Source organism: Girardinichthys multiradiatus, chromosome X (genome assembly GCF_021462225.1).
Source record: "Girardinichthys multiradiatus isolate DD_20200921_A chromosome X, DD_fGirMul_XY1, whole genome shotgun sequence".
Lineage (NCBI taxonomy): Eukaryota > Metazoa > Chordata > Actinopteri > Cyprinodontiformes > Goodeidae > Girardinichthys > Girardinichthys multiradiatus.
In genome coordinates this window covers 9055999-9080428 of record NC_061817.1, presented here as the reverse complement: position 1 = coordinate 9080428, position 24430 = coordinate 9055999, and the positions used below count along the sequence as shown (strand labels likewise).

At 39.6% G+C, this 24430-nt stretch overlaps 1 protein-coding gene across 1 annotated transcript; it reads right to left on the bottom strand.

The window, feature by feature from the left end:
• Window positions 1-1272: 1272 nt before the first annotated feature.
• Window positions 1273-23758, bottom strand: LOC124863256 (E3 ubiquitin-protein ligase RBBP6-like). Its single transcript, XM_047357565.1, has 19 exons — window positions 23206-23758; window positions 18924-19026; window positions 17642-17690; window positions 15229-15273; window positions 15025-15113; window positions 14812-14896; window positions 12569-12708; window positions 12266-12438; window positions 11983-12086; window positions 11683-11853; window positions 11385-11539; window positions 9826-9928; window positions 9683-9749; window positions 9476-9515; window positions 9059-9385; window positions 8476-8592; window positions 5823-7832; window positions 4142-4241; window positions 1273-2947 (listed from the first exon to the last, which is right to left on the bottom strand). The coding sequence occupies exons 1-19, from the start codon at window positions 23369-23371 to the stop codon at window positions 1961-1963; spliced, it is 5031 nt and encodes a 1676-aa protein (XP_047213521.1). The 5' UTR covers window positions 23372-23758; the 3' UTR covers window positions 1273-1960.
• Between the last annotated feature and the right edge of the window lie 672 nt (window positions 23759-24430).

Here is a 24430-nt window from a genome sequence, read left to right as displayed (position 1 = left end):
TTATGATTAGTTAATGGCCTTTTTGGAAGAGCACAATATTTAAGGTTTTCCAATGTGGTTTTAAAACTTTACACAGCATCAAATTAGCTCTTTTAAAAGTTTTTAATGATGTATTTTTAGCAACTGATTCTGGTGACTGTTGTTTCTGTCCTTTTGGATTTGAAAAATGTTACTCTCTTGTTTTTGTAAGTGGGTTATCATCAGGGACACACTAATCGACTGGTTCAGATCATACTAGGAAAATCGAACCTTTCGTGTTAACCTTGGTAGCCACTGGCCACGTATCATCCTCTATCATTTGGTAGTGCCAGAGGCCTCAGTTTTGGGGCACCTTCTTTTTGCTGCTTGGCTCCGTATTGAGGAAGCAGAATGTTCCGTTCCGCTGTTCAGCTGATGATAGATTTATATTCTGCTTAAAAAGAAAGATGTAAACTGCAGCTAAAATGTCTTGAAGACTAAAAGACCTGGATGGCTCAACTTTTTAAAGTTCAATGAGAGTAAAACCGTAGTCATGGTTTTAATGACACAGCTAAGACTCCTACTACTAAGTTTGGTTTTTTGGCCCAGTATAAGTTGGCCATTACAAACCTTGAAGTTAAAGTGGATGCTGATCCTAAATTTGACAGCCAGATCAGGGCAGTTGTGAAATCAAGTTTTTTTTTTATCATTTAAGGCAGTTGGCCAAAATAAAGCCCATTCTTCTTAGGAGGCACTTGAACAGTAATCCATATCTTCATTACTAATCGGCTGGATTACTGTAATGCACTTTATGTGGGAGTTAGTGGTTCTTCTATTGCCCAGCTCCAGAGAACAAAATGCCATAGCACATCTCTTCTCTTGTAATCGCAAATATGAGCACATTTCTCCCATTTTTGTCTCACTCCACTGGCTGCCTATATGCTTTTGGATTCATTTTAAAGTTGTTTAGGTTAGTTTTCACTGCATGACTGGTGGTGTGTTTTTTTTAAGTACTTAAAATGTTTGTATTCTGTGTATGTGTAATGGCATTTGTAATTTTAATGTTCTTATGTATTCTGTACAACAGTTTGGTCCTTGTGGTAGTGTAAAGTGCTTTATAAATAAAGCTGGATTGGATTGAATTCATTGTAAAATACAATTTTGATTTTATAATTTTATAAATATTTAAACTTTAGGGTACATAAACTAAATGTGTACTGTAACAAATGTTTTATTATAAAATGTCCTGTTTACCAATTTGCTAACTGATAAAAACGACTCAAGAATTAAAAACAAATAAAACAATATTGCAAGTATGGTTCCTTTTTTTTTATTTCCTCCAAACAGGAAATATCAGACCTTTCTCTTGTAAATAATCAACTCAGCAGCAATCTTTAACATTTACAAAATTAAAAAGAAACAAAAAACAACACAGAGTGTGGAAATCATAAATATTCACAGTATCTGTTCTGAATCAATCACAGCTTCTCTTTAGGAATCCTCTACTGGCACCCCCGTGTGAGGCAAATTAAATTCCTGACTCATTTCCTGTCAGAGGATGATCTCATTCATTTCAGGTGTAACAGGTTCTGTTCATACGTAATGCAGCTGCTGGTGGTTTTCAGTGTGTCAAGCATGTGCATAAGCAACCAACTTAAAATTATTCAAAAACATTCTGAGCCTTGACATTTGATTTTGCACACATTTGTTTTTGTATTGTGTTTAAAGTGCTTTCCTTCACAACTTTTTAGCAAGCCTTTTGGGTTGATGCATGTCAGATATGACAATATTAATGTGATACAGAAAGTACCCTGGAATAATAAAAAAAAAACAATTATTGCAATAAACCCAGACACCTTTTTGGTCAGGAAAGGAAAACATTCAAGTATTTTTGTCTCACAGTAAAGAAAATGTAACAGAGCAGCAACTCTTCTCCATACGTCCTACGTTTGCTGCTTGAAGACTTTTTTGTGCAGCTCTGGTGTGGCCTGTCCTTTTTCTATCAGTATGCTTCTTTACCTTCTCTCTGTTCATCCCTGCTGCTCCTGCGGCTGGCAGATGAACGGACGCTGCTGCTGCTACTGCTGCTGGATCTACGTCGCTCATCTAGTCTTTGGGCCCTTTCCTCCTGACTCCCACTTTCTCGCCCACCCACCACCTCAGAATATTCTCTCTCCCTTTTGCCATCTCCTAAAGTTTTCCTCTCCTTTCCTGGCTTCTCTTCTTTCTGTACCCTGCTCTCAGTTCTGTTTTTGTTTTGCATTAATTCCCAGTCGATTAGGCCTCTCTGAGAGCCGGCCGGTGGCTCGAAGGAGTGCGTGCCTCTGTCCCTACAGTAGCTGTAAGCAGGTGGTGAGTGTTGAGTCCCTGCAGGTCGATCTTTATAACCGTAGTCTGCTGCTGGACGGTGATAACTATAGTCAAAGTGGTCTTTGTCTTTACTATTAAAGTCCAGGGATGCATCTCTGTGTCTCTTGGCTGCATTTTGATCAGGCATATAGGTATATCTGGAGGATTTTCTGCTGTGACTTGAAAAGCTCTGGACACTCTCTCTTAGCAGTCCTCTGTTCTCTGTATTGTTTGAAACTGACAAATGAGATGAGTGAGACGAGGACAAATTTCTCTTTGACACTGGGGCATCCCAGTCTCTCCTTTCCTCTTCCCTCATTCCTTGCTTTGACCTCTCACTCTCTCTTCGTCTTTCGTTTTCCCTTGTTCTCTCTTTGTCCCTCTCTCTCTCACTGTCACAAGAGGGAGCCACAGTAGAGTATGACCCCGATGAAGCAGAGTTTCTTTCCTTCTCCTGGTCTCTGCCTCCCACGGCCACCCTGTTCCTGTCTCTCCCTCTCTCCACTGATCTGAGACTCTTCTGTTCATTGTCTCCCACTGATTCAGTGTTGTTCCTCGTCTCTGATGGCTTAGGCTGAGTCGCTTTAACTTCTCTTGTTGTCACATCTTTTTCATTTTTCCCCCACTTGGAGTGAAGTACCTGAGAAAAAGAAGTCAAGTGTGACTTGTACAGAACAGATCTTTCATCAGAGGATAATATCTAGCACAATGTTTGCTCTGACAGAAGAAGTCGCAGAGAAAGCTTGTTAGATGCAGTCAAAGTGAAATGCCTAAAAGCATTGAGTTGCTGCCATGTGATTGGCTGATTAGAAATTTGCTTTAACAAGCAGTTGGACAGGTGTACCTAATATAGTGGCCGGTGAGTGTATGTGTGTATATATATATATAATCTTTTTCATTTCTAAGCACATAAGGAAGGCAGGTCAGATGAAAAGCAACCTCTCAGAGCTTTCTTTGTTAGGAAAGGCCAGATGATGAAAGATCAAACCTTTTTCCCAAAGCATCAGCTACCAAATCCTGTAAGCTGTGGAGTAGGGCTCTATAGATTAAAACTGAACCCAACAGAGGGAGAAAAAAAGCTAAGCAAAGATCATTTTCAGCATCCACCAATCACAGATTTTGTAGCCATTCCCTGGTTTTATGTAAGGCTCTGACTTGCCTGTACAGATTAACTGTTTTTTTTTTTCAATGAAGAACTACAAATGGCAAAATATCTTTCTTTAGGAAATCAGTAATTGAACTGTCAACAATAAAAAAAAATGTTAATATAAACTTGTTTTCTTCAAAAACAACCCAAATTTATAGAGCATCCACAGAAATCTCAAATTAAAATAAAATTCTCCAGGTTATGGGATTTAGACATTTGACTTTTGGGTGAAATTTCAGGATGAAGCTAAAATGAACTTTAACCTTTACAGGTGAACTTAATGTGACCTTTTCTAAACTTTTGAATGGACATGTCCAACAATGTTTCAGTACTTTTTGCACAACTTGCTGTTCTCTAACAAGGAGCCGAATTCACAACAGGTGTTTGACCCATGAATCAACCAATAAATCCCCTGGTTCAATCAGAATCGGTATTTAAACAGACACACCCAACAACTGATTAACATCACCTCGCTAGCGAGGCTTCAAACAAAATGTTCCAACAGAGATACAGAGAGACTGGAAGCGACACAGAAAGGCATAGAAATGGACGTCCTTTGAACACATCCCACACTGATCAACTCTTCATTGTGAGCAGTGCCCCGTAGAACCAGATGAAACAAGTTGTTGATCCGGTCATAATGCAGCGTCTTCTATAACAACAACCCTAACAGCCCCAGTATATTACCTGTGTAGGTTCAGTCTGTGAGACTTTAGCTCGGCCCTTTGACAGATCTTCCAGTAGTTTTCCCCCTGCGGTCATCTCCTGTCTCCCTTCAGTATCACTGCTGTTGGGTAAAGAGGTTTTAATGCATTTACAACAAACACAAACAGATTTATAAATCACTAATACTGTTGTAAAATGAAGTAAACAAAATAGTGCCCTGCAAAAATATTTACACCCCTTAAACTTTTCCACATTGTCACATTAAGTCGAGCTCAAACTGTATGATTATTGGTCCTCTGGTTTCTGTATGACTACTAATTATATTCAATTATATACAATGACAGTCAACCACCAACAAATACCAAGTAGCATCAGAAGTTGTCCACCACTGGAACTCTCTTGTCCTCTTTTTCAGAGTGATGAGTCTACATTTCCTCCTACTAATCCTCTCCCTCTCTTCATCCTAACGTCTGACTGACAACTGCATAAACACCCTAAACTTCTTCATGTACTGTTGGACTGGTATCTGTGTCAGACCTTCCCAGCGTGATTCTGCTGCAGCGACACATTGTACAGTGTGACAGAGGAGATCCGTTCAAGCTGTGAGCCAACCTAGTGTTGGTCCAACACAACGTAGCGCATCATTTGAAAGGAAAATGACACACGGTTTTCTGAAAAGTGTGGCGTGCATTTGAATTCAGGTCCTTCTAATTAGGACCATCTCAAAATCCAGTGTAACAAATCATCATCGGAAGTCACCTAGAGCTCGGGAAACTTGGAGATTTCTGCCCGATTTTACCACCGATTCCCATTCGGGGGAAGTCTGCATCAGTCTGTACTAGCTGTGGTCACACACAAAAAAAAGTTGTTGGTATAAGATGAAGACTAGAGTCTGCAAAAATCTAAACAGAACCGACCCGACCTCAGGTGCAGTCAAACTGTAGGTAGTGTGAACTGATTACCAACCCAACTGCAAAGGCATGCTACCGACAGCCAAGGAAAAAGAGAGGCTGGGAAACGATTGCAACTATGAGCCCATTTTTCCTAAAAACTTTGCAATGATGCAACATTCTAAACAAACACAAAACAGCAGTAGCCATAATGCAAACTGTCAACTAATTAATCCCAGTGGCAAAATAAAAGCAAGATAAAAGAGACAGAGAGACTAGAATACAGTAAATAATAAAGGACCTCATTGAACTAATCCAAATAATTTAAATATTGAACATAAATTAGTAAATGTCTGAAATGTATAAAATAAAGAGCTTTAGTTGGGGCTTAATTTAACTTTTAACTTTTCTTTTCAGTCGGTTGTGGCAGATGATCGTTTACGTTGAGCCTGTTTCTGTTAAGAGGGTTTTCCTTTCTGCTGTTGCTACATGCATGCTCAGTATGAGGGATTGCTGCAGCGTTAACGACACAATGCGAGCAATTGTCCACTGTCGCTACATGCTCATCCAGGAGGAGCGAATGCTGCAAGTCACTGACTCGAAGCAATCTGCTTCTTTTTAACCAATGTGAGTAAGCATCCAATTCCACTACAACAAATTGAAGTTTCTGGTTTTAATGTGACAAAATGCGAAAAGTTCAATGAACACGTTTGTAGTTGTATAACAAGGTTGAAAGAAAAAGCTAATGAAGTCAAACAAATGTGTAGTCCCTTATTAACTATCATAAATGATAAACATGGAGTAATTCTGACCTGCTGTGTTTTGATGCGTCGTTCTGTCTATCATGGAGGTTTTTTGGTTTGCTTCTCTGTGAGCTTGACCTCACTGCTTTGTCTTCCTTCTGTGCTTCACCTCGGTTTTCTCTGCTTGTACTGCCTTTCTTTAGGACCATCTTCTGGTCTCTGCAGCCATCTTTTCCTTTATCTGCCTCTTCTTCCTTTCCTGTCGTTCTCTCCTTCTTGTCTTCCAGTCCTTTCAGTGCACAGTGCCATAAATCTAAGTCCTCCTCCCCTTTCTTGTTTTTCTCCCCATCCTTTTCTTTCTCTCTAGGGATTTTCATAGACACATCCTTATGGTCAACATTGGAGGTAGCTTTGTTTCCTGACTCTTTAATCTCCTGCCAAATAGATGGTTTCTCTTGTGGCAGAAGTCCAGGGCTTGATTCTTTGTTTTCGTTTACTACAGTTTCTGTATTTTCTTTCTTGAACTTTTCCTCTGTATCACTAGATGGCTCTTTTCTTTCCTGAGTACTAACCCCCGAACTAGAAGAATTCTGTTCAGTCTTCTCGTCCTTCCTTTTCCCATCCAAGTTGATGTTGATACTTATTTTCTTCTGAGAAATCACCTTTATCCCTCCTTCCCAGATGTCTTTTTTAGTCAGAGGCGATGCATTGTTACTTTTCTTCTCTGTACTTTGTGTTCGTCTGTCAGAAGGCTTCAAGGATTCACGTTTAAGGCTGTTGGGCTGTTCTGCAGTTTTAGGTTGGAGGTATTTGTTACTTTTAGTCTTGCTAGGGATATCACTCGGTTGGTTATTTATCTCCTTATCCTGCTTTTTCCTCTTTTTGTCCCGCTCAGGAGTCTTGCTGCCTTCAGGGTGTTGATGTACTTCTGTGCCTAACCTATCTGAATCTGTGCTGGGCTTGGTTTTGTGTTTTCTTTTTCTGTTTTGACAAGAGTCTGAACCTTTGCCTATTCTTGACCCTTGCTCCCTTTCTAAGATTTCCTCTTTGGGTTTTTCTTTTTTGTCTTTGTCTAAACGTCGATTTGGTTTCAGAAGAGCTTGGACTAATTTTAAGGAATCGCTAGCAGTTTCTTCGTGTCCTACTGGTGAGCCATCCTTGCAGCTGTTTGGTTCAGTGTTGCGTCTCCTCTTGTCCTGCCTGAGAACATTTATGGAGCCTGAAGAATCGGAGGATTCAAACTTCTCTGGCTTCTTCTTTTGCTTATGTTTCAGGGGGCTACAGTCATCGACCTTTTTCTTTATTTGTGGATTGTCATCTGTTATCATTTCTTGAAGATTTATTTCCTCACTGCTCTTTGTTAGAAAGTCTGGTAGACTGCTAACCTTCTCGGTGCCCTTCTCCAAGTTGTCCTTCAACTGAAGCTGGGCTCCTGATGGTGCAGAGGGTCCATCATTGGACGAATGAGAGGGTGAAGACTGGCTGCCATTGGATTGAGGGGATGAAAAGCTGTCGCTTGAGGGGTGACATATCGGGGAGCGACGGTCATTTGAGGAATGAGAGGAAGAAGAGCGAATGTAAGTGGAATCCTCAGATGTTGGACAACCATCATCCTTTCTGACTGTTTCTCCCCCTTGTTTTAGGTAGATAGAGTCCTGAGTATTTGGTGGTGGTGGAGGAGGAGGAGGAGGGAAAGGCAGCTGGTGAAAATGGCTGATACAGCTACTGAAATATTTTTTATACCATTCTTGGTACTCCTTCTTCCACTGAAGGTAGCATTGCCTCTCCAGCTTCAGATCACTTATATCATTCAAACCCTTAGAACGTGAGGATTTTCTTGCCTCCCTGGATGAGCGCTCCCCTCGCCTCTTTGAGCTGTGGCTGCTTAAAGCTGACCTCTTGCTGTGGTGGCAGTTCTTCCGGCTGCGGTCCGAGGACATCTTGGACCTAGAATGGGAGCCACTAAGAGGTGAAGAAGATGAGGACGGCATGGGAGAGCGAGACCGTTTGTAGCCAAAAGACCTGGAGTGGTTAGAGTGGCTGTGGAAGTCTCTGTGATTGGTGTTAGGAGAGCGATGACTGAGGAAAAAAAATAAAAAATGGAGTTGGACACCTCTACTCAAAGCAATACATAACGACTGCTGTTCCCTTGCTGGTCTATAGATTCCAAGGTACATCTTTTTCAAAAGGTTAAAGATATTTCTTTTTTTTTTTAAAACAACACTCTTGACACAAAAAAAAAAAATGTAGTTTTATATGTAGCTGGACTTTCTGGAGGTCACACTTATTTAAGTTTGATCAAATGTTATTTTTTGATGCATTTTGGAGAGCATGCCAAGCTTTCTGTACAACCTGTGGAACTTCATCACATTTGATGTGTTTTGCAGTTCAACATTTGACCAGTACATGAAAACTGAATTATCTTTACGTTTAATATTTCAACAAATTTAGGACTTCAAGTATGTTTAACCGTTTAACCCTACCGTTAAAAAGCAACACTCAAGTAAAGCACACTGTTGGTACAAAAGCTTTCAAAGCTAAAGGAGAATGAGTAAAAACCTGATCCTGCCAGAATTTGGATCATAGATGAAAATCTTTTTGGCAGATCATCAGCATATTTTAATCCTTCACAATCTAACATAATGCCCACACATAGTTTAGGAGAAAACAAAGTAAACAGAAAACAACCCCCCTTCCCGCGCCGAGCAGGAGAAAGAAATACCTTGATCTGGACCGGGAGCGGGAACCAGAACGACTGGATGACCCAGAGTAGGAGCGGGAAGATTTGGATTTGGAGGACTTTGAAACAGAGTGAGAAACGGACCGTTTGTGAGGTGACCTGTGTAACAGAAAAGTGAACATTTATCGAGGAACCATTTCCAGCATCAGCTTAGAGAATAGATTTGAACGATTTTACAGAAAAGTCTGACTAGCAGCTTTAATATAAGTCACAAATGCTTGTTATATCGGATCAATTTTAGTTATTCGTTTTACAAAGATAAAAGGGTGTCCGCTTTTAAACTAAATCATTTGGGACGCATTTACGCTTCTTCTCTCCAAAGCAAAACGACTAAATTAATATCCTCCAAGAGCAGCTGTTGTTTTTGCAGGTTAAAATTATTTGAAAAAAGTTGCACAAAATATGATCTACTATTAGATTTTCAAAGATGCAAAAAAGGGATATAAATGTTCCTGAGTAAGAATTGTTTGTTAAAAATGAGTGAGTCAGGCTACAGTATTGCATCACTGAAGTGCAAAACATGGCTGCTTGAGATAGGTGTGAAACATCTGAATATTTATGTTACCTTTCCTTTTTCTTTCTCTGAAACCTGTACCACTCCTTAGGGATTAAAACTGGGATGGAGGATGTGGAAGAGGAGGAGCAGAGGGAAGGGATTGGGGCTCCGGGTGGGATCGGAAGCTTCCAGGTGGGTGTGGTTGGTGGGTATCCAGGGAAGTAACTGCTGAGAGGCTGGTGGGTGTGAACAAATGTGTGAAAAGGAGGGGAGGGAAAGAGAGGCAAAGGTGTGGTTGGTAATGAAGAGCATGATGATGAAGAGGAGGACGTTTTAGGCTGCTCTAAGCTAGATTCAGTCAAGCTTCCAGCAGGATATGTGGAGGTGGAGCAGATGCTGAGGGGGGGGGAGAGTAAAAAGGTATCAGACTCGGAGGCAGAGCACAGAATCAGAACCAGAGAAATTCTTGAACAAATATGACCATACCTGTCCCTAGAGGATGATCTAGAGGGTCTTGTAGTTGAATCTGTGGATTAGATGAAAAATATAGAACTACTCATTCATTAGAGCTCAGAGTACTCTACTGTGTAATATCTATTTAATCTAATTACCTATGGACACAAGAAAATATCAAAACAAACAAAAGAGATCATAAAATTACAAAAACAAAAAGCAGTTTAGAGAGTTACTGACGTGAAGAGGATTGCCTTTGATTCACACAGTCTGTCTGAAGCTGTTCTGTCCCTTCCATAGAGTTTACCTGAACAGACAGAAACATAAAACTTTATCAGGAACACACAGTATGGTTGTGTTTTATTGACAATGAGTCTCCTCACCTGTGAAATCAGCTGGGATGGAGCATCAGGGGAATCTCTGTCTGAAACCAGGTCAGATGGAGCGACGGTCTCTAAGCTATCATGTGTCTTTTCTAATTCCTCCCTGAGAAAAAATATATATAAACTCATCAGCACCACATGAATACTATCACTTATAATGGCATTACCACTGTTTATTCTAGTAGCACAATCTATCAAGTTTAGGAAAATACAACCTTCAATTACAGAACATTTATTCAGTGGAGAAAGATATTAATGTTTAATAAATTCTCAGGTTCCCCCATTATCATTTACAAGCCATTCAAAACACATCTAAGTGAAGCATTTTTTGATTTATACAAGTTGATCAGTTTTCTGAAGTTCTTATTAGTAATCCATAACTTTCTGTTTTTCTGTCTTAGAAATATGACATGACACCGAGGCCCATTTCTTTTAACCAGCTGGTCACAATCCTGGATGAGGACCCATATTTATCTCGCCACCACGCACACTGAGGAGGATTGGAAAGCAAGATGGAAACATCTCGAAAGATCACTGCTGGAGAACTACGGCAAAGAGCAACATCTTGGGGCCACAGAGTCTCCATAATACCCATTAAAAACCATCAACATGCCAGCTGGTTGCTTGGGAATAATTTTAGGATGCATTTGTGTCCCACCGTCACAAACAAACACACAGACATTCCTAATCTCTGCTTGAAGTTTAACTGGAACTGTGGGCTTTGGCCAGATGAAAGCCGGCAGCAAACACTCAAGTACCGGTAAGTATGATCTGAAACGAAGGATGAATTTGTAGAAAGGCACCTCATGCCCACAGGGGGTCTGTGATATTGTGACTGGGTTTTTCTTCCAAAGGACCCAGGTAAGCTTGCTTAAAATGCATGATATCATTTACATGTTGAAATACCAGATTTGAAATAACTTTCTGGTGACCTCAACCGGTGGGTCAACAATGGGTTTTTGGGCAGAATAACGATCAAATTATATATGATTAAATCAAGACTGAAATGCTAACCCAGAATAAATACAATAAATCAATCACATTCCATAGCCATCTCAGTAACCACACCAGAAAACCGAGAGGAACCGAAGAGAGCTTAATAGAGGATCCAGGACTCTGGATGATCTAAATAGATAAGGCAAAAAGGCATGGCCACGGATCCCTCTCACTCCATCTCTGCTCCAACCTCATTAGGTGCTACGGAAGTAGTACAGGTACTGTCCCATTTGCATATGGACATACCAACAACTGTACCACAAGTAAAATCTGTTGGAGATTTGTTGGTGTGGCTGGTTTTAGGTTGTGTGATAAAGCAAACTATAATTTAATCAAAGTTTTTGATCCAAATGAGAAAAAGGAGCAACAACAAATCCAAAAAAAAAAAACAAAAAAAAAAACAGCAGTCAAGCATGCCAGTAATCCTGTCCATGAACAATGATAAATTGTAATGACCAGTTAGCCAACATGTAAGCAGGGCAAACACCACGGAAATACACTCCATTAGAGTACAGGTCATACTGTCCTTTATCAAACATCACTGTTTATGTGTGATAACATACTTGTTGGGTATCACAGCAAGGCTTTGCTCAGGCTGGGGAGAAGTGTTCTCAGAGGAGTTTCCAACAGGGGCAGGCTCTGGAGTTGCAGGGGGCCCATCAGTGCTTTGTGGTAACGATGGGGACGGTTTTGGTTTAGGCTTGTTCACAAGAGACTCCTGATATCCAAACAAGACAAGAACAATTAACTGGATGCAAAACAACTGCAGAAAAGCAAATTTTAGTATTTTGAGAAATGATTCTAACTTCACAAATGTGCCAGATACACACATAAAACTTCATTTCTAAGTATATTAATTACCTGCTCAGCGCAGGGTGACTGGAGAGGCTTCTTGATCTTGTTCTGAACGTTGGGACGGGTCAGAATCAGGACAGGGCTTGGTTTTGGAGCTGTATTCTGAGACTGGGTAGCGACAGACATCGTTCTCTGGCTTTTGCCGCAGCCTAGATCTTTTTTAAAATTGTTAACAGCCTGCGTTGGGTGTTAGAAAAATAGTCAAATTATTGAATTGCATTTGCATACAAGTAGGGAAAAAACATATAGTAAGCCTAGGGTAACAGAGATATTAAAGTATTATATTCAGGTTTTCTGTTAATTTACCTGTCTAATAAATTTATTGGCTATCAAGGTATCAGGGGAGACATCTGATTGGCCACATGTAGGGCACAGATGGTCCTCTGACTCAAGCAAGGTTGTTCGAATACCTGGGGAAGACAAAGATGTTCAGTGGTAAACAACTACTAAATATTTCGAAACATGGGCTTAGCAGCTTCTATAATTTTGGGGGAGACAAACTGGTTCTTGCTCTGCAGGTACAGATACCACAAATAAAGTTATTTAGCATGTGTGTGTGTGTGTGTGTGTGTGTGTGACAGAAACTCACAATCGTCACAGTAGCTGTTTCCACAACAGGGTATGACAACAGCATCACTCAGCAGGTCACGGCATATTAAACAAAGGAGTTCATCAGGTATGGGCTCTTCCTTTTCTTCACATTTAGGTTGCTCTTGTAGAATGAAAGGAGGCTTCTCCTTCTTTCCAACAGCATATGCCTCACTGTGATCAGAAACGGAAAAAACACTAAATCACTTCATATGACACAAAATATCGCAAGACCTTCCATATATAATAAACAGTTCAACCAAAACAAACATTTAAAAACAATGAAACTTTGATGCACACTTACGCATCTATGGCAGGAATTGCATAGCGTCCACAACTGGTCAGCATGACTCCTTTAATATTGGGATCGTCCACCTCAACCATGAAGGAACGAGGGATTCCCGTGCTCTTCTTTATCCGTGGAGGAGCTTCAACATTTTTATCCTGCAGTCAAACACTTTCTTTTACATTTATTGTAAAACATTCAAGCAAGGCTTGTTATGGAAAAGCAGAACAATGGATACATATTGCTGTGGTTAGCAAACACCCACCCCAGTGTCTTTAATCAAACTTTGGAAACCACAAAAAGAAAACAGCAGCCTAAACACATGGTGGCCTGTCAATGTTGTACATCTACACTAATGTCCTCTAAAACGTCGGTGACAAGGCAGCACGGACAGACAAGACTCAACTGAGGTTTTCTGTCAAAAATGCAGAAAACGTCAACACCACCACTCACCAAAACGTCAGCACAGTGGAGGTAGCATCCTGGTCTGTCTGGATTCATATTGCTAGCACTTGTCTTTAACCAGTGGTGCTCAAAGTTAGTCCACAAAAGCAAGTGTCCTACATATAGAGAGGGTAACTAAGCCATTTTGTTCCGGTGTTTTAGAGCTGAGACACATCTTAAAGTGAGCCCCGGCTCAAGGACAGAAGTTGGACATCCCTAGTTAAGGCTCTATGTATTAAGGGTGTTAACGCTAAAATGTCGCAGTCCGGTACGTATTCGGTATACTCCAATCAAGTAAAATTATTCACTTTCCAAGTAAACCCAAATTGCACATTTTGTCCATAAAACTGCTGGTTTGATCTTCATAGACAATCAATGCGCATATATTTTATTTTATTATAATTTTTAGGTAGTCATTTTATACCTTTGTGTAGAATAGTGCTTGTTAGTTAGGTGAAGGTTTTGGACCAGAATAGTAATTATATCGGGGCTATATGGTTTCAATACATATTCACATATATAAAGAGAAGCGTTTGTGTTTATTTCATGCAAGAGTGATTCATCTATCAAAATAAGGTCAAAGTTCCCCCACTGTTCGGTGAAGCATCTGATTAAGGAGTGACATTTAGCGTGGTTTGGTTAATAATTATCAGTTATTAATGATAATTAACTAATTGTAATTATTAAGTGCTTTGAGCCCATAATCACCAAACCAGAGTGTGGTGATTACTGAAATAATAGTCAACTGATTTAGTAATAGAATAATTCAATTCAAATTCAAAAATACTTATCAATCCCAAAGGGAAATTAAATGATGTTGTAGCTCAGATACAGGTTTCTTCAAAGAACTGTTATAGAAATATATATATATATAAATATATACTTGAGGAGTTCTGGATAGAGCATATCTACAGACAAAGGTTTTTCATAATATTTGTAAAATGTATTATTTGTACAGCTTTGGCTTAATTCACTCCTCTGAGTGGGTTGTTCTTTCAGCAAATTGCATGTTTTAGAGTCTGTATACTTTAGTTAATGATTATTCAATTACTAAAAACTATTATTTCAATAATCGATTAATCATTATTAACTGTTTCAGCCCTACATAAAACATGAATTAGTATGTTGAAATGAGCTGATGAAAACAAGTCATTTCATTCAGAATCCGTCTCTGAGGATCTAGCGGTGGAAACATTTCCAATCAGCTCCTTCTCAAACTGGTTTTGAAAGTGACTCCACAGAAGGAAAATGCTAAAGCGGGGCTACTCCCCCTGAGAGTTGTAGCTGGTTCAAATCGGTCATTAAGCTAGCGTCGAACTGAAGGTTCACCATTAAGCGTGGTACCCTGCAGACTGTCCTCTGAGGTCCACCTGCAGCTGTTTAATTGACCTCAGGAGGTTTGAACATTTTACTGTCTGCACAGCTACATCAACACTGCTGTTAAAAGACACGCCTCCTTAAGTATGCTCAGGTGAGACTTAGTATAGAAAAAAAAAAGGCTAATAATCGTCATATTATTAAGGTGCTAGGAAATGTTTTTAAACATTTCCCTTTGACAGGCCAGTCATATCGTTATACACATTTGATTACTGTGCAAGACTAATGCCAGCCAAAGTCCTTTGGTTGGTGAAAAAAGGAAGACCACCACAAAGTTATCCCCCTGGCTAGTTCTTGTATATTAGCCAGAACAGGCCTCTAAAATCTCACAAAAAATAGATCATATACATTTAACTTATCTACAAATCTGGCCGACATATCCATGAACACTGGAGATGCAGGTCAGTCCAGAGTGCATGACATGCACTTGCCAAACTCACTGGACAGTTCCTGATGTGGTGTCCAGTGTTCCCACAGCGATAACAGGTATAGTTCTCTGGAAGGACAGGGCCAAGCTTAGAGTTCCTACAGAAAAAAGGGAAGCATTAGGGGACGGACATGACACACACCGAATTGTAGGCAGCAATACCAATTCTGGATTAATGGATAAATGAGTTAGTATATTAAAAAAATGCCCTGAAAACATCCCTCACTTCATCATTTCACAGCTGGACTGATTCATCATAACCCTGATCTTATCCTCTTCTGAGACATCCGCTTCTGCCAAGTTAGCCAGCTGCATCTACATTAATGGATGATTTAAAGAATACAAGTAAAGTTGGGTTTATTGCCATTTATTTCAAACTGATACAGAGACCCCCAACCCTACAAAATATTCATGATGAAACCAGGCATACCTTGGAGAAAAACCACAAAGCCCTGGTAGAACTTGAGTCACTTATCTGGTAAAGTTGGAAAAAAAAAAGAAGTTTGAATTACACATCAAAATTAAACAACCAAAAAAAAAAAGAATGAAATTATAATTTCCTTTGGGATTAATAACGGACCTTTGAATTGAATTAAACCTGCTCTTGTGAACTGACCAGTACTACAATCTAACTGTGGATAGAGTGGCCCCTTTAAAACGACACACTTTGACCTCTACGTAATCCTGAAAACGAACATTTTCTTTGATTTTAGCTTATGCAGCAGCTATTAAAGGTTCATAGTTAATGTCAGTGTCATTTGTGTGAGTGTGTGTATATATATATATATATATATATATATATATATATATATAAATGACACTATCTTTTTGAAACAAATGCAGCAAAATAGGTAAAGAACAAATAAAATATCAAATAATGGAAAAATATTGATTGCTCTACAACGATAATTGTGTGCAGGTTTGTCACAGGTAGTCACAGATTGTGATTATGGCTTTATTTGATATGTTAGCAGGTTGACATTAGCTTTATTCAAGGTAAATGTTTGAGGACGTAAATCCTTACTGGAACGAACAAATTCAGGAAACCTAAATTGTAAATGACATTATATTGTTGGCATACTTTAATTTTTCTTCTTAGCCGACAGGAAATGATGCCTGGTTTCTTAATTTTCGTTTTAATAACCTAAAAAACAGTGGCATGCATTTTCTCAATCCCCCACTTCTCTAATGCTTTCCCACTAACCAAATTAATTAGGTGACTTCTTACCTGCTGTTCTGTGAACGTTTGTTAAAGAACATTAGGCATCAAAGAGCATCATAAGGACCAAAGAAGACAGCAGATATGACAGGAAGAAAGTTTAAAGCAGGAATATTGCATTAAAGAATATCCCAAGCTTTAAACATTTTACGCAGCCCTGTTAAATCCATCGACTGAAAATGGAAACAGCATTGTACCTAGCTAATACATGGCCATTTACATTAACTGGGAGACTGGCCAAGGAGAGCAATAATCAGAGAAGAAGCCAAGAGGTAACTCTGGAGGAGCTGTAGATTTCCATAACCCCAGTGGAAGAAGCTTGATACATGTGGGGTAAACCAACACAGTTAAAACACAGTGGTGGCAGCATCATGCTGAGAGGATCAAAACAAAAACTTCTATTTGTAAAAATGTCTAAACCTAGATTTCCTTTTCCTTCCACTTGACAATCTTGGGCTGACTTTGTAAGATACTTAGTATGTTGTGGATGTAATGTGACCAAGTGTGTAAACATTTAAGTGGTATGAATACCTCTGCAAGCCACTGCATCCATGGGCCATCACTACACAGATAACAGTAAAAAACTAAATAAAATAAAGGGCAGGATAAGTTTGTATTCTTGTCCATATTACAACAAAGGTGTTCTTTGGTTTACCTTCAATGCACAGAACATTGAATTAAATGTCTGATTATGAGACAAAGTCAGGTAAATGAACTGTAAAAAGCACTCGGAACGTCACACAAATTATTACAAATTACTTTATTGAGAAAGCAAACAAAAGGTAAAAGGGAAAGCAATCCATGTGAAACTTAAATTATTAAGAAGGGAAGACACTTCACCTACTGAAAAACCAGAGAGAACATTAGGTCAGAGAATATCAATTTATATGTGCACCATTTAAAGGGTTTTATTTTACTCTAAATTAAAAGTGCAACATGAAAAAGGTCACCAATGTAACACTTAGCTTAAGGACTAAAGTTAAGCCTGAATTTCTGATCCTTAAAGCTAAAAAATAAAAAAATCACTTTAATCTTCCTTGATTAGACTTCCTATGTCATTAAGCATTAGCATGAAACGTTTCAATAATATTCTTGCTGATTAAAAGCAAGAAGAGAAAACAGCTCAATAAAAATACCTTTTTAAAAAAAGGATCCAGTGGAGGTGGAACCTTTTTTTGTTTGGAGCTGAGGCAGTTTGTGAGACCGGTGATGGTTGTCAGCAGAGCCATTAACTTCAAACAACGGTTGGGTTTATCAGCTGTGAATAGCTGGCCTTCATGATAATGTCCGACCCACCCGTGGAGCTCTCACGCCCCAAACAGAGATACTGAAAGAGGTCTGACAATGACCAGTGTCTGGTGACACAGCAGCGTGTTTGAATAGCAGCTGAGAGGTTAGCAAAAAGGAAACTAAATTTTCCTGCATATTATTTACAATATTTGCGGTTCCAGGTGTTTTTTTCTTGCAGAAAGAAAACCTAACTATAGCTACTCATTTTTGACAAAAAAAAAGTCTTGATAAATATTTAGCTTGTTATATAATTTGTCGTTTACACCATATAGTTCCTGTTGTGTTGATGTTAAACGTAACATTACTGGTTTAAAATATGTGCTGGGCTACCTACTTTTCTGTGGGATCCAAAGGCATTGGGAATATGGACATCTGATCTTTCTCTGAAAGACAGAAGAAATTATGTTTTAATAAACTGTAAAATGGAGATAAAGAATGTATTTACACTTACCAAGCAAGTGGTAAAAGAAAATCTGCCGCTTAGTTTGAGTGGGTGGGGTGGGGGTGCATATTTGGCTGCCTTTTGAACAAATCAACTGGAGGTCTTCACTCTTCAAATACAAAGTCCATTTTGTCCTCTTCCAGGTAGTTAGTTTTACACAACCACGAACATTTAAAGAGTTCCTGCTTTAAATAAATGAAAAGTGTGCTGCTAAGCGCAATGTCCCTTCACCTTTCAATCCTCACAGTATTTCTAAACAGACAATGTTTCGTTTTAAAAGAGCATTAGAAAATCTAGACATACAGTCAGTGTGAAAACGCAGCAGAACAGCAGCTATCGTCACTGACACACGAGTCCGCTCCAATTACAACCTGATCTATGAAAAACCGCAAAACAACTATAGCTGAAAATTACTGGAAAACAACCAGATATGTTCCATTTAAAGATGCAGCAATCCTAACTACTGTGTTAGTGTTAAAGCAATATCCCGAGTCAGTATAGCAACACAGTCTAAGTAATCACACAGATTACAATTTCTGCTAACATTAAACCACATAGCTGATTGATAAATCCTACTTATAATTATCTACCTTAAACCCCATCAGAAAAACCATTTACTAAAGAGTAATTAAACAGACTTTTTGTAACGCTGTTCTCAGAAGCACAATGTTTGGGTGTTTCGTTGTGTGGAGCGGCCTCATTCATTTCCACTAGTTATGGGCCAGTTACTGGTAGGTACACCAAGGTTTTAAAAGGGCAGTAGTTCTGGGGAAAGCATTCAAGTATTTTAAGTGTATTTTATAATGATAATGTTTGGTAAATTGCATAGCAAGCACTAGCCTGAAGGCTGTGTTGTACGGATTCATTCTGTTGCCTTGACCGCTGCATGCCGCATTTGTTACCGCAAACCTGCCACATGTACAAAACAATGTTAATGAAGTAAAAACAGGAAGTACCCATGTGTTTGATGCACACCAACTTTTCTGAATAGTTTTGTTTATTGCTATTCTAAACTCCCCTGTTGAATCTCAGCCTGACTACTGGCATTGAAGGTTTCTCATCAAAAGGGAAGGCATGTAGGCAAACAAGGCTGGTTATTGTCTACTACTGCAGAGATGCCAACATTAATAACAATTTAAGAATTCAACTGCACAACTCAAACATACACACTTACTTGTGGTTGGTCTTGCTATGTGAACTGGACTTTCCAATGATAGGGATTCTCCTGACTATGACAGAGGAGCCTTTGGGGATGTGAACACCATCTTCTGTGAACTCTGAGGGGGAAAGAGGATCAATATAAATGTTAAAAATACTATTGCTTGTAAAAGAATGAAAGATTTTATTTCTGCCATTTTTAAACACAGGTTTTTGAGATGATTCTGAAACTACAAGCAGAAATGTGTAAGGATAAAAATATTTCACTACCGTTCCCCATGCTCTCCTAGAGGACTGCAATGTGGGTTCAAATACAGGCACATCTCAGTAGAGCGGAATATAATAAAGACAACTTGTTTTACTGATTGAAATCAAAAAGTGACACTCATATCTGTTCATTACACAGATCATTCAAGTCCAACATAGAGTTTCTCAGAAAATTAGATCAAACCAATTATCTACCTCTATGAGCTTACTGGTAACTATGCCCATGCACAATACAGAAAAAGCAGTCAATATTTGGTTGGACCTCCTTTTGTTTGAATCACTGCATCAATGCAGCGTGGCATGGAGGCTATCAGCCTGGAGCTTTGCTGAGGTGTGATGGAAGCCCACGCTGCTTTCAGTGTGGTCTTCAGCTGGTCTTTGGGGTTGAGTTATCTTCCTCTTGACAGGACCTCCAAGCTCTTGAATAGGCTTTGCTTCGCGGTCTCTCCAGGCGGCAGTTATCCCTGCTGCTCGTCCACCTTTTCTTTTCGCTTATTTTTACATTAAGATTGGAACCAGCACTCTGAACGGTCAGCTTCTTTAGCAATGACTTGTTGGGTCCTACCCTTCATGAGAAAGTTGTCAAATTATGGGAAATCTGTGAAGTCAGTCATCAGAATGACTGAAGAGACTGGGTCAAAACAACATTTCTGTGCATTAAAAAAAATGGTCTTATGGAATATTTTAATTTTGAGAATGTGAATTTTTGCTTTTAATTAGCTGAAGACAAAAAATAATCAAAATAACAGAAAAAGACAGTAAAATATAAACTCAAAGACAAATCTACGCGGGTTTCACTTTTTGAATTGAATTAATAACTTTTTGATAATATTCAAAGTATTTGAGATCCAGCTGATTTTACTCATAAATGTGACATTCCTTCAATAAGACCATCCGTCATCAGTTCTCACAGATTGTTTTACGTAAACATGCAACGTAATGTAACCATATTTGTCATCCATGTTTGTTAAGATAGAACAAATACAGGCAAAAGCTATTTATCCATCGTCTATACCCGTTAATCCATGCAGAGTCATGGGTGGCTGGGTGGGGCCCATCTCCATCAGTGATTGGAGGAAGGTAGGGGAACAGCTAGGACAGGTCGCCAGTCCATCACATGGCAATGATTTAAAGTAACAAAGAAACCCTACAAGTCTTGTTTTTGGACTGTGGGAGGAAGCCAGAGTACCCTGAGAGAACCCACGCATATAAAAGGAAAGAAAATGCAAACTCCAGGACTGGAACCCAAGACCTTTTTACTGCAAGGTAACAGTGCTTGCAGTACCACTACGCAGCCCAACATATTACATATAAATACATTAAACCAGACATGTCAGTGTTTTTCTTTCCATTTTAAACAGAAATACACTGCTATTGTTTTTCACTGGTATGTATATCTCTAAACATAATGCTTACTGTGATGGTAAATTATTCTGAATAGGGAAATCTTATTTTGCTGAGTTATATATACACACATACAGGGGTTGGACAATGAAACTGAAACACCTGTCATTTTAGTGTGGGAGGTTTCATGGCTAAATTGGACCAGCCTGGCATTGATTGCACATTGGACCAGTAAGACCAGAGTGTGAAGGTTCAATTAGCAGGGTAAGAGCACAGTTTTGCTCAAAATATTGAAATGCACACAACATTATGGGTGACATACCAGAGTTCAAAAGAGGACAAATTGTTGGTGCACGTCTTGCTGGCGCATCAGTGACCAAGACAGCAAGTCTTTGTGATGTATCAAGAGCCACGGTATCCAGGGTAATGTCAGCATACCACCAAGAAGGACGAACCACATCCAACAGGATTAACTGTGGACGCAAGAGGAAGCTGTCTGAAAGGGATGTTCGGGTGCTAACCCGGATTGTATCCAAAAAAACATAAAACCACGGCTGCCCAAATCACGGCAGAATTAAATGTGCACCTCAACTCTCCTGTTTCCACCAGAACTGTCCATCGGGAGCTCCACAGGGTCAATATACACGGCCAGGCTGCTATAGACAAACCTTTGGTCACTCATGCCAATGCCAAACGTCAGTTTCAATGGTGCAAGGAGCACAAATCTTGGGCTGTGGACAATGTGAAACATGTATTGTTCTCTGATGAGTCCACCTTTACTGTTTTCCCCACATCCAGGAGAGTTACGGTGTGGAGAAGCCCCAAAGAAGCGTACCACCCAGATTGTTGCATGCCCAGAGTGAAGCATGGGGGTGGATCAGTGATGGTTTGGGCTGCCATATCATGGCATTCCCTTGGCCCAATACTTCTGCTAGATGGGCGCGTCACTGCCAAGGACTACCGAACCATTCTTGAGGACCATGTGCATCCAATGGTTCAAACATTGTTTCCTGAAGGTGGTGCCGTGTATCAGGATGACAATGCACCAATACACGCAGCAAGACTGGTGAAAGATTGGTTTGATGAACATGAAAGTGAAGTTGAACATCTCCCATGGCCTGCACAGTCACCAGATCTAAATATTATTGAACCACTTTGGGGTGTTTTGGAGGAGCGAGTCAGGAAACGTTTTCCTCCACCAGTATCACGTAGTGACCTGGCCACTATCCTGCAAGAAGACTGGCTTAAAATCCCTCTGACCACTGTGTAGGACTTGTATATGTCATTCCCAAGACGAATTGACTCTGTATTGGCCGCAAAAGGAGGCCCTACACCATACTAATAAATGATTGTGGTCTAAAACCAGGTGTTTCAGTTTCATTGTCCAACCCCTGTATATACGCACATACACACGATCATGTCCTACCTCATTGTTTCCAAGTGTGCCACTAAAAAAAACTGCTAGAAACACAGAAGCAATCTGGACGCTCCAACCATTAGAAACATAATGGGATGAAAATGGAATTCAGCTTAGTTTATATTTGGACCTGGTAAATTAAGGAAGGCTGAAATAGTTTGCTCCTCTATAACATAGATCTATTTGATTAAATTTGCTTTCCTCGGCGAAGTAGTAAGAATGTTTTTTTACTTCTAAATAAGCAGCTTTTGTCCCCAGGAATGAAATTAAGGTTGAAACAAAATTAAAAACAGAAACACCGACAGGAACTCAGAGCACTACACCTTGCAACATAAGGTCCGTGAATATACAGTGCCTTTGGAAAAGTAATCATACCCCTTGAACTTTCTCACATTTTCCCATGTTATAACCAAACCTCATCCAACAGACCGACAAAAGATGTAACAGAGTTGTTAAATAATGCAAAGTTTCCAAAGTGTTTTAGAAACTGTAACCCATTTATAATTTCTCTTCCACTTCACAGGATACACCATTGGTCTGTTTCACAAAATCCTAATTTATTCTAACATAGAAGTCTTTAACTGTAAAGAAAGAAAATGGGATAAAGTTAAAAGACGCGAATACCTCAAGACATTGAAGGTCACTCTTTGTAACCTGTCATTGAATCCTGAATCTACTGTTGAAGGGCGTATCTGCCCAGCGTTGGGTCTTTTCTAAGGAAAAGTCATTAAAAGAGCTTATGATGGATTTCCAAACTCATTTGCAGAATGCTGACAGAGACTTCACTGATCAGGTTTAATCCGCACCTTTTTCCTCTCCCACTTGCTTCTGCTACCGCCTTGGATTGTGCCTTTATCTTAAACCATATGTCTGGGGCTGTATTTAAGCCTTTTGGTCATGACTAGTGTCTGCCTTTTTTTTTTTTTTTTTTTGCCATTTTTAAATCGACATCTCCTGCTGGATGCCAGCGCTGACACCACTTATCTACCCACGTCAGGCCGTTTAATGCATGAGGCGTGAAAGCTGCAGGAATGTTTGCTCATTCATTAAACCTCTTTTGTCCCGGCGTGACTGTTCTGGAGCCCCCAGTCAATCTGAAAAAGAGGTGACGGGAAGTCAGCTCCCATTAGACAGCTGTCAATGCTGGACCACGTGTTTTTTTTTTTCAAACTGTAAACCGTCAACCTGTAATTTAACTGTTAAAGAAAAGCAAAAATAAAGGATATGAAACTTCCATTTACATGCATTAGATTTTTTTTTTTTTTTTTACCTTCTTTGGTCTGTGCGTTTGTGATCTGCAGGTCGCAGTCCCCGGCTCTAAGCTTCTCCCTGGCCATGATCTGCTTTTTCAAGTCAGTCAGCGAGATGTTCGGCCCGTCAAAAACCACCGTGTCGTAGCTGAGTTTGGAGGAGAACTTATAATGAATATGAGCCATGCTGAAAACAAACTAAACGCCCGATTCTGGAGTGTAATGAAGCTCGGCAGCTGGTTGTCTATCTCCTTTGATTCTACTTGCAAGTGTTTCAGAGGTGAAGGGGGGGCTAACCGACGTTAGCAGCAGCAGTTTGGCAAAGAGCGTCGGTGGTCTGCCGCTGATTGACTCCAACTGCCGGATTTAAAGTGGGTCTCACAGGATGACATCTCCCGGTTTCAGTCGGAACAGGTGCGGAGACTCAACCCGGACCGCATTCATTCAGTTTCAAGTCTACTTTTAACTTTTATTCGCTCTAATGTCGCTTTCAATCCCGAGGAGAGTTCGCTGACAGAAACCACCAGCTGTTTCCACAAGCAACGGCTCGTCAGCAAAGTGCACGAGCCAGCCCGTGCTGCGTTCACGTAAACTCCGCACAATACGACACCCGATTCTCTGAAACGCGTTTCCCACATCAGAAGTCTGAGTGAAAACATGTCATAGAGTTTAGAGTAGCTAACGCCTAAACCTATTCAAACTATTATCATATTTCAAAAATGTATATGATTTTCAATTCAACTATTTATCCCGCTAGATTATTTAAGCACGAAACAGTATTTAAAGAGGCGCGTTACTTCCCCCTCCCCCTTCCCCTCCCTCCGAAAACACTGGATAACTTTTAAACGCTAATTTGGATCACTTTTAGTTTAAACACAATATTGTTATTTTTAATAACATAAAAAGTACACTTTGCGTTAAAATGTCAACACGGGGCACACTCCAAAACCTGAAGGTCGACAGAACAGAAAAATTAACATATAATAACTTACAATAAAGACTTTACATCGTAATGTAAAAATTTTGAGATCGCAAATATAAAATCACATCATAACTGTGAATATCTCCGTTACAATCCAGTTGTTCACCGGTCTACCAATGTGCCAACTAAAGAATCCACGAGAGGGAGACAAAGCACAATTTATTTTTGGTGTATTGCAAAGACCAGACAGATTAATTTTTTGGCATTTATAAAGCAGATGAAACATACGTAGTTATTAAGTTCTATGCATGAAATGTCGTGTA

Coding starts and splice junctions, on each gene's coding strand:
- LOC124863256 (XM_047357565.1), bottom strand. CDS start 23,371: ATGGCTCATATTCATTATAAGTTCTCCTCCAAACTCAGCTACGACACG. Junction 15,114..15,228: donor CTTTGTGGTTTTTCTCCAAG/GTATGCCTGGTT, acceptor CCATTAATGTAG/ATGCAGCTGGCTAACTTGGC. Junction 9,516..9,682: donor TCAAAGGCAATCCTCTTCAC/GTCAGTAACTCT, acceptor TCTAATCCACAG/ATTCAACTACAAGACCCTCT.